This window comes from Stigmatopora argus, chromosome 14 (assembly GCF_051989625.1).
Source record: "Stigmatopora argus isolate UIUO_Sarg chromosome 14, RoL_Sarg_1.0, whole genome shotgun sequence".
Lineage (NCBI taxonomy): Eukaryota > Metazoa > Chordata > Actinopteri > Syngnathiformes > Syngnathidae > Stigmatopora > Stigmatopora argus.
The window spans coordinates 16,589,945-16,604,972 of NC_135400.1; the positions used below are offsets into that span (position 1 = coordinate 16,589,945).

Sequence of the window (15,028 nt, forward strand, 5' to 3'; positions counted from 1 at the left end):
GCGGTCGATTGGTCGCCAGTCTTTTGGTCGCCATCTTTTGGTCGCCTGTCTTTTGGTCGCAGTCTTTTGGTCGCAGTCTTTTGGTCGGTATTTTTTTTTTAAATATCTGACAGGAGTGGTGCGTTTTTTGGCTTTCTGTCTAATACTTTCAAAGCTTGCTTGTAATATTGGCCCCGTACCAATATGTTTCGCCACTGGCAAACCCCGTGTGGTCAAATTAAATGAAAAACGTTGATTTTTAAATGGCATTTATGGTGAATAAGAACTTTGAGATCATTTTTAGAGGAAATGATTGAACAGCGTTGGATGAAGAGCAAATCCTCCGGAAAAGCATCTGCAAAATAATCCCCGCCGTGACGTGCGATGTCATCCCGAATATGGAAAAGTGGCCATGAAATGGCTTGGAAAATGGAAGCACTGTCATCACGTGTCGCAGCTCATGAAGAAAAAACACGTGCGTTCACTCCGTCAAGATATTCTCACACATTCATCACAAAAAGAATATGGAAAAATAAACCCCCTATGTCTCAAGGTATCACGTGTGTCCTCGTTTGCCCTTTAAAAATGCCCCAAATGAACCCAAAAATGCCCAACGATGAACAGAAAGTGACCCGAGATTAAAGAAAGCAACCCCACAATCAAACAAAAAAGATTCAAAATGAACAGGACCCTAAAATGTCCCCGTGCAACAGCAAAAATGAACAGGAGGTAAACTATAAATGTCCCAAAATGAGCAGGAAGGCATCCCAAAATCAACAGTAAGTTACTCAAAATTGAACAGGACCTGGAAATGCTTCAGTGACCCAATTTTGCCGTAAAACCAGAAATATTCCCAAACCAAAAGGAATCCCAAATCAATCTAAAATTAGCTAATGCTTCAACCCCAATTTCTAACACACATCAGCCTCCTCATTTAATATCGTTAAAATACGAGCGCAATCCTTCGTTTTGCACGTTATATAACAACGGCTGCCATTCCGCTGATGAAGACCAGGAATTTGCCACGTTCTTCGGAAGCACTTTCGTTAAAGTCGTCGTCGTAAATCACGGCCCGTTACAGCGCCTGCGATGGCATCTGCCAAATAAACCTAAATTATAGTCCGAGAAGCTCTTATGCAATTCTCAAGAGACGTGATTAATTGACAAGTTGTCCCAGTTGGCGTTTCGCACACATCTCCGACAACCTTTCCCCCCCCGGATTTTCCCTCTGACCACATTTCCCACGAGGATGTCTAAGAAAGAGTCACGGTGAGCCCCCCCCAAAAATGTTTGGCCTATTGCAAAAACACAAAGTTCAATTCCCTTGTTTTCGGTGTAAATACTAGTATAATAATTCATATTATCTGCCAGTGCCTGCAGTCAATCAGAATAATAGAGACGTTGATGAAGCTGGAAATAAGTTTAACAGACTTCATTTCGGTGAAAAATGACCAAGTTTGGATGGACAGTAATCCCTCGAATATCGCGGCTTCACTTCATCGCTGATTTTTTTTAAATTCAATCTTTTTTGAGTTCATAAAAATGTGAAAAATCCACGTTGAAACTCGCAAGCAGAAGCCACGCCCCTGTCCTTTGCTTGCTACTAGAACTCAGCACTTATTTATTTATTTATTTTTAAATAGGGGTGACCCTACTTTGCGGTTTTTCGTTTATGTCTGGTCTACAATAACCGGGATTACTGTACTCTCAAGGTTTATTTTTTTTTTGCGTTTTAGCCAACCAAATTTCAACTACCATAGAGGCTGAATTATTGTTATATGTTAAAATGTAGAGCTATACATGAACCTCGTGGCCATGTTTGGTCTACATTAACCGCGATAATCGAGGGATTACTGTACAGATTTAATAAGAAGTGGGATTTACTTAAGGGAAGTATTTATACACATTTGTTAACTCTTTTTTGACCACTAAATGTTTTGTCTACATTTCAGATGTTGGAACTGTACAGCGCTCCCGATAAAAGTGTTGTCAAGCTGTAGGGCAATAAAATCGAAATAAAAGATGACGGAATCGGGAGTGCGTGATGATAAGCAGATATGCGAGGCCCGTCTTGGCTCCTGGTTTATGAGGAGGTGATGTAAAGAGGTGATAATTTTGTTTTCAATGTGATCAAGTCGTAAAAATGACTGTAATGTAATCAAGCATTCCAACTCGAAACCAACCGTTGACATCGCTACCGACGAGTGGACAGAAATGACGACTTGCGTGCATTTGTTTATTTTGCTACTCTCATGCAAACGGGAACGAGATGTCGTCAGCGTGATTTGCTCAGGCCTAAAAATAAACGTGTTCATGAGCTTCTACTTTATTGCAGAGGCCTTTTTTCAGTTTGAGTTTGATTGATTTGATAAGAGACAGCACATATTAATCAACATATTGTATTCATGTTCATGAACATGTTTACTTGACATTTTACAGACTCGTCAAGACGTGGAATACGAAACTTGCGGTCGGCGGCGGCGGCGGCGGTATTGAAGGAACGTGAAAGTTGTCCAGCCTCTTTTCCACGGGACGCTGACTCACGATTAACAACAACAATGACAAGAAGCCGGACTATGCCGGCTATGAAGGAAGGTGACATTTTTGTTCGGGCGCAGCGCGAGACGAGTATTTAGCGGAGATGGCCCGTCGGCCGTGAGAACGCGGGCAGGCGGACAAAAGACGGTATCGGAAGACGATCTAAAATGTATCTTGGCTTGGCGTAGAAGCCGCTCGCGTTCTGGGCTGGTGTGAACTTGAAGCTCAGGAATGAACGTGCAATGGCAATTTGGAGGAAGTGGATTCCGTTCACACTATTGTCCAAAATCCTCCCCTCCCCGACGGCTCGTAAAATTCAAAGTTATGTATTCGGAATTTGCCGAACGGCTTGCGTAATCAGCCATTTTAATGGGAATGACCAAATATGGACTGCAAGCAATTTGTAAAAATTGTGTCCAGATATTATACAAACAATCTTTATTGCCACATATTGCATGTATCTGTATATATTCATTCATTTTCTGAACTACTTATCCTCACAAAGGTGTTGGAGCCTATCCTCACTACTACGGAGGCCAGCCAATCGGAGGGCACGAGGACACGAGGACACAAAGGACAACCAATCATAGGTAGGGTATATATAACGTATTTTCTCGCATATAAGCCGTATTTGCAACTAAAAAAAATGATGGATGAATCAAGGGTACGGCTTATATGCGCACAAGACTTGCTATACTCTTTTTCACCAGTAGTTGTCGGCAAAGTAACATTTACTATTTGTTGGTTATTTTCTATTTTGCAGTAAGAAAATAATCATTATGGGATGAATTAATTCCTTATGATGTTGACCCTAATAATGTGCTTTTTTGATTCAAACAGTATCTCAGAAATACCACATGCGATGATTTTTCTTCAGATTTTCCCTTCAAAGTAACACATTTGTACTCCCTATTAAAACCACGAATATGGAGGTACAAATTGTGATTCGGGGGGGGGGCGGCTTATACGCGAGAAATTGCAAAATTCAACAATTTTAAAGCAATTTTATGGGTACGGCTTATACGTGGGGGCGTGTAAATATGGTATATACATATACAAAACATCTCCCTAATTACATGAATATGTCCATGAGATTATATATGAAATATATCATGTAATATAACTTTGAAATGAAATCCTACCCATTGTTCCAACTCAAACACCATGGAAAAAAATCAATCAATAAAATTGGGATTGACTCCTATATTTCGACTCTTATCATGTAAACTCACTATTAGGAGTGGGAAACAAATATTACATTTGTATAAAATCTGGAAACGGTTCGAAAAAATGTTTGGAGCCCATTTTTGCTCATTCCCATTCAAATGTATACATAATTACAGATACTATATATATGATAGAATGCGTGCGGTTAGCGCAAAATAGCAGTGCGCTACTTTTCGAGTCTTCCCGATGCAACCTCGCCAATTCCAGATGAGCTTTTTATATCTCCAAATACATTAGACGTGAGAACACATAAAGGCTCAATGCCGCCAAGTGCCTGCTTGTTTTTCTACACGGTATTGTGTCTGCATACCTAAGCGTTTGTTTGTCTCGCCGTAAACGGTATCTAGGCAACGGCTGGGCGGAGTCACGCTGATTCAACGTCTGTGTTGCACCCTGCATTTCATCTTAAAACACAGGGAGAAATCATCAGAACTGTGATCCGTTGTTGTTTCTTCAATCCAACTTATACTGTTATATTTATCAACACAAAAACCCATAATATACAATTACACCCATATATATATATAAGTGTAATTGTATATTATGGGTTTTTGTGTTGATATATATATATATATATATATATATATATATATATATACATATATACATGAGCAACACGTTAGAACCCAAAACATAATGTACAATTACACCCGTTCAACATACGGTCATAACTTTTTATATCTTTTCTTTTTACAACTTCGAGAAGTCCTTCTACTATTCAACAGGGCAAACAATGCAATATCAATAACATAACTCTCTTGCTATGACCGTCATAGACACTGTACAGCAGGGGTCGGGAACTTTTTTGATGGAGAGAGCCATAAACAATTCATATCTATTTAAATGTTAATCTTTGAGAGCCATGCTCCGAATTTAAAAGTTGACATACATGAAAATGTGTGCCTTTTTTAGTCACTTCACCACTTTTAAAGTACAAAAACTCTCTGAATTCTTTTGACGACATTGTTCCGTTGTTGCTAATCAATGAGTATCAATGAGAATATCCATGCAGAAGAGTGTAATGGAAAAAAAATGATTATAAGGCGCTGTAGGTAGTGTCAACGCCATAATACCAACGTAAAGATCCTATTCCTGTGCTTTCTCACCAGCAGTTTCCATAGTTTACCTCACAGGTTAGCGGAGAGCCATATGCACCCATCAAAAGAGCCACATGTGGCTCCCGAGCCATAGGTTTCCCTACCCCTGCTCTAGCATGTCACATCTGCAAACGGGATGAGAACGCAAAGTCTTCGCGGCTTTGCAAAATGACCCAGAAATGCAAAAAACCTGACAGCGTGAGCCGCCATCTTTTCTTTGGCAACATGACACGGAAAAAAACAAAGTCTTTGAATTAATCACGCAACACACAAGGGACTTTCCCATCTTGTCCGTTTACTCCACTATTTCCTGCTGCTCGTAGGATTTATACACAAACTGGTTCTGTGGAAGACCCCGTGCAACGGGTCAAGGAAATCTCTCCAGACTCCGATTTAACGACTCAACCTCCACTCATAAAGCCTGGGAAGATGTCATAAACAGGACATTTGTGGACTCGAATAGGCTCGTGACCTTAAATTCCTTCACGTTTTTGGGAGGGTAATCTACATTTAGGGAATCCAACGGTTTCAGGAAGGCCCGTTTTCTAAGCCTGACTCCAAAAAATCTTGCTGACTAAGAACTTTTTGTGTCTTCAGGTCCGTCGGTGCTTTCCAGAAGTGCTCTCGTGTTTCCAGCGGTGATGGTTTTAGCAGGAAGCGGCCCAGCCAAAACTCCCGCCGTTTGAACCTTTGACTCGGCGGTCCGTTTTTCTTCACGGGACTCGCGTGAGGTGAGGAAATGTCTCCGTCCTCGCGGGAAGCCGTCTCCAAATGCTTTTTGCAGCAGGGCCCGACATTTTCTATTTTTACCGTTGACGTCTCGCCGCGCCATCCAAATTTTGACGGCTTGTTTTGGAGCCGTGGGGAATTCGGCCGGCTCGCGCGTAACATGGTGAAAAAGGGGGAATCTCCGGAGGGGAACCCGTAAAAACATTGAGCCAGACGGTGAAAAGGCGAAGAGAGTCCCAAGTTTTTCAGCAATTCTGGACACTGGTAGGAACAAAAAAAATGTGATTCGTGGATTCGTAGAAGAGAAAAGACTAGAGTAGGGCTGGGAAATTTTAAGATCGAGATCAATGATTGGAGAGAAAAAAATAGATCTTGTGGATCGGCTAAATCGGCCACAAATGCAAACTAACTTGAAAGACATGAACAGAACCTTCAAAAGAGTCCAAGCTGAAGCTAAACATGCATAAAAAAAACGATTATGTTCAAAAATACATTTTTTTGATGGCCTGCTAGCTACAAAACCTCTCGTATCAGGATAATTCGCTGAAATCCTTTCTCAGCCGTTCTATGCAGAGGATAAAGAATCTACAACGAAAATCGGAAAAACTGATTTTAACATACAGCGTGCTAGCGACTATCTGGAACTTCCAAAAAACGTTCTGTGCAGAGGATAAAGAATCTACAACAAAAATCGGAAAAACTGATTTCAACAGACAGCGCGCTAGTGACTATCTGTAACTTCAAAAAAACATTCTATGCAGAGGATAAAGAATCTACAACGAAAATCGGAAAAACAGATTTGAACATACAGCGCGCTAGCGACTATCTGGAATTTCCGAAAACGTTATTGCACTCATTCCACGCCATTGACGGCGATGGACGTCCGATGAATTTTGATAGCTTGAATGGATCCTTATCCAGAAACGATAGCTTATTATTGAATTGCAAATTCCAATCACAGACTGCGACCGCTACTCGTATCGTAACGACTTTGTCTCCTCCCAAAATGGAGATAACTGGGTTTTAGACTCAACAACACATCTTCACGTGTTTGACTTGTACATATCAGTGTTGACACGGAACATCCTGTCTAGCTCGCCTTTCCTCAGAAAGCGTTTCCGCACTCGTACAAAGCTCACATTGTGGCGCTGGCTTCATTTGTTTGCCTTTAAAATCGCGCTTTTCTCTAGCACAGAAGATTTTTTTTGCTCTCTCCGTACTTGGAATGCTTCCGATTTGACCCCAACTCGACGTCTTCCACTCTTAACAAACTCGACACTTTTTGATGCATTCAAAAAATGGTTCCTGAATGACATTCCTCGCCGTTGTGGGGTGTCAGGCTTCTCCACGAGGTGTTTATGGAGTGTTTCCAGACCTCAACTTGGCGCTGACCGGACTGTAGTCGTGCAAAGTGACGGCACAGGGGCCAGATGGGGTCCGCCATGTGGTTTTGAGCGGCCCCCCCAAAGTAAATCATGGGTGTCGATTTCAGGATTTATGATTACATTCAAATGAAGATAATATTTATTGAGAGAATATTTACTATTTTCCCTCTTTTAAAAAATAAATACACATTTTTAAGGCCCAAAAATGTAATATTGTTTCAGATCAATAAAAGCATGTCTAAAAATCTATAAATAAATTTTAAAAAAAGTAATATCGCCTGTTTTTCACTTTAATAATTTTTAAAGTAAATTTTTAAAAAAATAATATCTTTTTAAAAATATATTTAGGGCTTTTCTTGAATGTAAAAAAAAGATTAAAAAGGAAATATTTTTTTTTTTCCCAATTTATTGAAATAAAAATAAAAAATGCCTTTTTCCCCTTTTTTCAACCCCCCAAAATATATTTTTAAAATTACAAAAAATATATATATTCCATTCCCACATGAAGTTAAGGTAAAGAAACCAAGCCAAAACATGGATGTCACTGCCGGTAAGCATCATGTCAACAAGTCAATCACGTTAACCTGCGGTTACGTCGCCTCCTTTGAACATAAGGAGAAAATAATTAAGTGGTGAAGTGAAACTCAAGAGCTATGAAAGGTATGCTTTTATTGTCAAATGTTAGGCTGGTGAGTCACACATTGTGTCTAAAAAGAAACTATTATTGCTCCTCTTTATGTGTTTGCGGAAATAAACTGCTCTAATTCATTCTTGTTGACTTCTCTTTTGTTCCACTAATAACTTTGATTGGTCGCCTTTTTCTGTTTCCAATTACCAAATGTCTTCAATGGAAATGTTAAGAATGCAATTGACTGTGAGAACAAAACAATGTTGTCAGAGGTATTTTCATTTTCTTTTTTTCTACTCTTCATTGCCGTGTTATATAATACACCGAAATGGAGTTGGCACGGTTCGTTAGCATGCACGTTAGGTTGCTCCAGCACCCCGCAACGAGAGGGGGCAAGTTTAGTTTCACTTGCGGGCCCCCGTCCTAATGATTGACCCAAAAGTTTTGACACTGAAACACTAAATTATTGCCCTGATTGTCATTTTACATCAGATTTATACCTTTATTCAGGTGCGGCTAGTTGGTCAACAATCAGTTACCCTCTTCTCCCCTACTTTACGCCCCTGGATTGGACATCTAGGGTCGTCGAAGTGTGCCAATGACCTCTTGGTTGCTCACCTAACTTCCCATAATTGGTTATAAGGCTCTCTTGATAAAAGTGTTTCTTGAAATTCTGCTGCCCCCTGGCGTTCAAGAGCCCAACACTCCAATTATTCATGCAAGGTGTACCGTATTTATTTGCATATTATAAGCCACACCCTTAAAATTGCCTTAAAATTGTTGCATTTTACAATTTCTCGCGTATAAGCCGCCCCCGATTTCCAATTTTTACCTCCGTATTCATGGTTTTAATAGGGGGTACAAATGTGTAACTACTTTGAAGGGAAAATGTTAAGAGAAATCATCGCACATGATATTTCTGAGATACTGTATGAATAAAAAACACATTATTAGGGTCAACATCATAAGGAATTAATTCAACCAGTAATGATTGTTTTCTCACTGCAAAACAGAAAATAACCAACAAACAGTAAATGTTACTTTGCCGACAACTACTGGTGAAAAAGAGTATAGCAAGTCTTGTATGCATATAAGCCATAGCCTTGACTCAGTCATCATTTTTTGTTACAAATACGGCTTATATGCGAGAAAATATGCTACTTAAGAGTATTTTAGACTTATAGAATCGACTGTATAGATATAGAAGCAGCTTTACATGCACTTTGTAGTTCATTTATACTTACAGAATCTATTGTTTTTATTTTTTTCCCCACACAGGCTCCATAAAACCTGAACAGTGATTTGGACAGCGAGTCAAAATGGATTGGAGGTCCGGCATCGTCAATAGCGGCCAGTGAGTTGATTTTTTTTAGATCTAGTTGGACATGAATGAGGTCCGCGAAAGAAACGGAGTTCGACGCCCGTGGCCTTGATTGGCAAAAAAAGTCTTGCAAGGACATGAGAAACAACGGGAGGACTGCAGGTGGCTAATAATGATAATACGGAAAGATGTTTAGTCAGGAAGTGGCCTTGCGAGACCAGAAATGGGAAAAGAGTCCTTGGGTTGTCTGTCAGAACGTTGTCAGCATGGACAAGAAGGTGGTGTTGATCACGGGATGCTCCTCCGGAATTGGCCTCAGTTTGGCGGTCCGTTTAGCTTCGGATCCGCAACAAAGGTTCAAAGGTGACTGTAGTTTGTCTTTCAATGTTAGCGTGTCTGTGTCACAATTTTGATGTCTAGGTTGGACTCTCCGTTTCTGGTTCGAGATCTCGAATCCGGCCTTCGTCCAATTAATGCTGCTTTGCTTGTGTTTGTAAGTTTACGCCACCATGAGGAACCTGGCCAAGAAGGAGCGTCTCCTGGAGAGCGTCAAAGGCCTGCATAAGGACACGCTGGACATTCTGCAGATGGACGTGACGGATTACCAGTCCATTCTCGGTGCCAGAGAGAAGGTGGTGGAGAAGCGGCTGGACATTTTAGGTGCGCTTTTCATGTTAGAACACGAATAGAAACTTGGAAAGATCTAACCAGTTTTAAAAAAAAGTCTTATCCTGATGTTAAATAGCTGGGAAAATTTTAACAGGTGATTTTGCTCAAAAATATTGAAATTAGTAATCAATCTTTATTATTCATCACAATACAGCAATGAAAAGGGGTCAAAATAGTGACAATTTTACAGTCCAAAAACATTAGTTGCCGTCCTAGGCCAAAGCAAAGTATAGCTTTGTCGCCCTCTGGTGGCAACTTGGAGGTCATGTTTTGTAATCTACGTATATATTAAATGGATTGGTTCTTCGGTGTTCTTTTAAAATAACTGATTATTCCTTCCAGTCTGTAACGCCGGTGTGGGTTTGATGGGTCCACTTGAGGCTCAGTCTTTGGACTCCATGAAGCAGATTCTGGAGGTGAACCTTTTGGGCACCATCCAGACCATCAAGGCCTTCCTACCCGGGATGAAAGCTCAGCGTGGCGGTCGTATCCTGGTCACGGGCAGCGTCGGAGGCCTTCACGGTAAGATTCCAAGCTCCCCATTTCTCAGATCGGAATAATCGGAAGAATCTTTTTTTTCCCTCGTAGGCCTTCCCTTTAACGAGGTCTACTGCGCCAGCAAGTTCGCCGTCGAGGGGGCCTGCGAGAGCCTGGCCATTCTGCTGCAACATTTCAACATCTAGTCAGTCTTTTTGGAAGATCCGGTGGTGGGACGGTCGCTTGACGTGCTTCTCCGCTTCAGCGTCAGCCTCATCGAGTGCGGCCCGGTCAACACGGACTTCCTGGTCAACCTGAAGAAAGCCGAGCTGGGCGACTCGTCCCTGCGCAACGTGGACGAGCGCACGTTGGACCTCTACCAACGATACCTACAGCATTGCGGTCACGTCTTCCAGAACGCGGCGCAAGACACGGAGGACATCGTGAAGGTGGGAAGTCTTGTTTTGACGATTTAAAGTCATCATTCATTCATTCATTCATTTTCTGAACCGCTCGAGGGGGGTGCTGGAGCCTATCCCAGCTGACTTCAGACACCCTGAATTGGTGGCCAGCCAATCACAGGCCACGAGGAGACGAACAACAAATCTCTCATAGCTAGGGGCAATTTAGATTGTCCAACCAGGCTACCATGCATGTTTTTTTGGAATGTGGAAGGAACCGGAGTACCCGGAGAAAACCCACGCAGGCCAGAGGCGAACATGCAAACTCCACACAGGTGGACCGACCTCGGTTTGAACCCATAACTGTGAGGCCGACGCCCTAATAATCACCCTGTCGCCGGGCCTGGGGGTGCCACCCCGTCCTCTAGGGAACATGTGTCCAAGTGGTGGCCCGGGGGCCAAATATGGCCCACCGCATCATTTTGTGTGGCCCGAGAAAGTAAATGATGAGTGCCAACTTTCTGTTTTATGATGAAATTCAAATGAAGATTGTAGATTATTTCCTGTGTTTCTTCATTTTAAATCAATAATTGCAAAAAAATTGTACTAATTTGAATGTCCAAAAATGATCTATCATTAACACGATCGAGAAAGCTGTCAATTTATTAATCGATTAATTTTGGCAGCCTAGTTGGAAGACATAACTACCATGTGGCCCGCGACAAAAAATGAGTTTGACACCCCTGCTCTCGGGGCCCCAGTTTTAGGGCGTAAAGGGGGCGTGGTCAGGTGAAAGGAGAGTAGGAAACAATAGTAAGACGATTTGCAGAACAATACCGTACTAGCGAGTTCCGTCACTTCTTCAAGTAACAATGACTCGGCACTTTTCGCCGGCAGGTGTTTTTGGACGCGCTGGGGTCGCCGAGTCCGGCCTTCAGGTACTTCACCAGCGGGGCGGCGCCCCCGTTGAGCGAGTTGAAGGTCAGCCAGCCCGACGGCATTCGCTACATCGCCGCCTTGAGCGAACTCGTCTTCTCGCCCGATGAACGCTGACCTCACTTTTATGTTGGTTTGCGTTACGAGGAAACCGAGGTGACTCACCGTCGTCAGTGAGTTTCCCAGAAGGCAAGGGCCGATTATAATGTTAAGATAACTTCCGCTTGATGGTAAGCAGTGATAGATTGCAATTACAAACCAGTTAGCATTTTGATTGTGTCTGTTTTTGATGACAATTGTTTGGTTTTATGGCATTTTAAAAGGATTATTTCTCACTGGTCAGGGCATATTTGAGTGGAGATGATCTCACTAGAGGCAAAGTTCGCTTTAATCATGTGGCAACAAGTGCATGCAATTTCCCATCATGCATTAACTCAAGGCCGACCTGTTAGTCAGTTTATTTTACAGCCATTTTGTTTTTGTTTTTTGTGTTGTACCACAATATTTGTCTGCACAAAATTTCTTGAACACTACTTTAGTCAATGCTACTTTTTTAGGGCTCTACTTTTGTTGGACTTATTAAACTAAAAGATAATAATTCAACAACAAACAAGAATTCAATTAATACACTGACCTGTTGCCAAACTAATGCTTAAGTCATTTAAAATTTGATCCATAGCGAAAATAAATTAGTTTCATCTAAATACTATGTCTTTTGATGTTTCCGGTACATTGTCCTTTATTTGTGACGTTTAGTATTCATGAAACTGGCGTGTCATGAATGCGTCATAATTTGAGTCATCTTCATTAAACAAAGATCTTAAATTTTCAACCTCTCTGTGATTGGCCGGGGCACGGTGACATCACAGTAATAGGCGGAGCCATTTTACATTTGTAAAATCAGCTGCTGCCATTGAACACGTTCGTGAGAACTTCGATACAAGTTCATGCTTGCGTTTTTATTACTTTTAACGGATAAAAATAGGAATGTCAAGTCGGCGGCTCGTCGGGACTCTTTTGAATGTGCTAGAGGTCCACTCGACCAAAAGTTTTCCTCGATATTCCAAGGGAAGACTTGCCAGGTGAGTAATAATATACACCGGAAAGGACCGGCAATGGCGGATGCAAACGGAAATAGTTTTTATATATGAAATTTTACTCTTTCCATCATTTATCGTTACCCTTAATGTTTATTTGTTTAGTTTACACCCCCATACAGACATTTAAAATGCCACAAGTAATACAAATATATATATATATATATATATATATATATATATATATATATATATATATATATATATATATATATATATATATATATATATATATATATATATATTTTAAATGAAACAATGTATTTAAACAATGTAAACTTAAGAAATTAAAACAAATTGTATTTTTTGGGGGGGGGGAAACGCATTCAAATTTCAAAGTGTGGCTTTTACATATTTTGCTACGGCAATATTTTTTGTATGTTGGATTAATTTTACAAATCTGTTCTTGCATTTAGATAATTTAGTCCACTACTTTTGAAAAGACTTGACTATTAAATTGCCTCTTTTGTGTTGACCCAAAAACAAATTGTGTCCGTTAGCTTTGCGTTCTTTCCGCTTTCCAAATGAATCGCCCTCAAATACATTGTTTTCTCCCAGACGCATTTGCCCCGGTGGGTTCCCGATGCCGAGGAGGGCCCCTTCGGCCCCGTGCGCTCCCGTGAACGCCCCCTCCCGGAGCTTCGTCAACTTGGCCGTGCCCGTGGCACGCCGTAGAACCGAGTACGCCGAGAGCCGGACCCTGGGGTGAGTAGCCTTCGTATATATACAAAATATGATAAGGAAAGAGCCTGATGTGGCTCGAGAGACGTGTGCCGGTCACCCCTGGTTTGGTTCATTCACGTTATTTCGCCTGCTTCACAGTGCTGTTGCTTTTTGGATGTGGTCTATCTTTATATGATTATTTTTTTCCGTTTGTGCCCTTTAAGAAAATAATACAATCTTTTTAAATTGACGTGGCTCTAAAATTGGATCATTTTCATTGTGTTCATCGGTGTGTTTGCAGATACACGGCAGAGCAGATGTTTGGCGTTGTTTCCAACGTGGAGCAATACCACAAATTCGTGCCTTGGTGCAAGAGCTCCCGGGTCATCGGGGGCGGCGAGGGCGGCGAGGGCGGCGACCTCCGGGCCGAACTGGAGATCGGCTTCCCTCCCGTGCTGGAGCGCTACATATCGCGTGTCACGTTTGTCCCCAACCACCAAGTCAGAGTGAGTCGCAAAAGCGTCAACATTTGCTGCCGTTAACCCCGAAAGGCGTCCAAAGCGTTTGAATGGGGAAGGAGCGTTCACCTTTGACCTTTTGACCTTTTTTCATTTTGTGGGATTCAAAGTAGCTCTCCACTCACAAAGATTCACTCATAAATAATCTAAATTGGGAGGACTGGGTGAATGTTTACGTTTCAGGCCATTGACAGTGCTCAGCGTCAATGACAACTACCGTATTCTCCGGACCATAAGTCGCACTTTTTTCATAGTTTGTCCGTGACTCATTCTCAAATGCGAAAAAAACAGTTAACAGATGCCTATGTTGTTCTCCATTTTATTCTTGTTACTTTAACATATGTTTGTTCTTTAAAAAAAATAAAAAATGCCGTCCCACAAATGGGAATATATTTTTTCCTCTTCATTTTGTATTCTTTGGTTGCTGCGACATATTCTCAGGAGCGACTTAGTCCAAAAAATACGCCATATAAATAAATATGGTCATATAACCCTAATTGATAATTGCTAATACGCATTTTTTTGATAGGCTTCTTGTACCGACGGCTCCCTCTTCCGCCATCTTGAGACAACGTGGAGGTTTGAACCGGGACCCAAAGACGCACAACAATCCTGCAAAGTGCATTTTCACGTAAGTCCCTTCGCTTAAATATTCAAACGTTCATTTGCCCAAAACAAAAATATTAGTTTTCATTCAAAATGGATAGTTTTGTTCAAAGTAGGCGTAAAAAAAGACATTTGTCTGTGCTATTTTCCCCTCCGTGATACATTTCCCAAGTATGGGATGCTCGGCATATTTGGCAAAAAATCAGGTAATAAATAGCTGGCGTTCAGGAAGTGGTTGCGCTTTAGCGGAGGGGCGGGTCCAAAAAGACTTGTTGACGGCTTTAAAAGGCGTGTCCTCCCTCCGTTCAACCCGCAGGTGTCTTTTGAGTTCAAGTCCACGCTTCACTCACGGCTAGCCGGGCTCTTCTTTGACGAGGCGGTCAAGCAGACGGTCGGCGCCTTCGAGGCACGGGCGGCGGCGCTTTACGGGCGACCGCCGAGCCAGGCCACGCCCCCAAGATGTACTTATACGTAGCTATTTATTTCTGACAATCTTAATTTATTTAGGACCGTTGGCGCTCAAATGTTTCTTGGTCATTGCTATTTTTTAACGACTAGTTTTTTTCCAATTATTTTTTTTACAATGTCATTTTTGTTTTGTTTTTTTTGGTTGATTTTTAGATAGTTGCAATGTTACTTAGTGATGGATTGATTTGTTTATTCTGACCAATGGCAGTCAGTGTGTCAAAATGATTTAAGTTCATGCTTGGACACAATGTTTTATTCTGATTAGAAATATTACTGTGACATTACATTT

The 15,028-nt window shown here is 41.4% G+C and overlaps 2 protein-coding genes across 2 annotated transcripts; both read left to right on the forward strand.

The window, feature by feature from the left end:
• The first annotated feature begins 9,124 nt into the window (after positions 1–9,124).
• On the forward strand, positions 9,125–13,172 carry hsd17b1 (hydroxysteroid (17-beta) dehydrogenase 1). The gene is made up of 7 exons (XM_077619033.1): positions 9,125–9,267; positions 9,403–9,564; positions 9,916–10,095; positions 10,162–10,255; positions 10,316–10,499; positions 11,349–11,617; positions 13,043–13,172. Exons 1-6 carry the CDS (start codon positions 9,171–9,173, stop codon positions 11,502–11,504), a joined length of 873 nt encoding a protein of 290 aa, XP_077475159.1. The 5' UTR covers positions 9,125–9,170; the 3' UTR covers positions 11,505–11,617; positions 13,043–13,172.
• On the forward strand, positions 13,068–14,746 carry LOC144088323 (coenzyme Q-binding protein COQ10 homolog, mitochondrial). Its single transcript, XM_077618659.1, has 4 exons — positions 13,068–13,189; positions 13,449–13,653; positions 14,195–14,296; positions 14,588–14,746. The coding sequence occupies exons 1-4, from the start codon at positions 13,068–13,070 to the stop codon at positions 14,744–14,746; spliced, it is 588 nt and encodes a 195-aa protein (XP_077474785.1).
• The last annotated feature ends 282 nt before the right edge of the window (positions 14,747–15,028 follow it).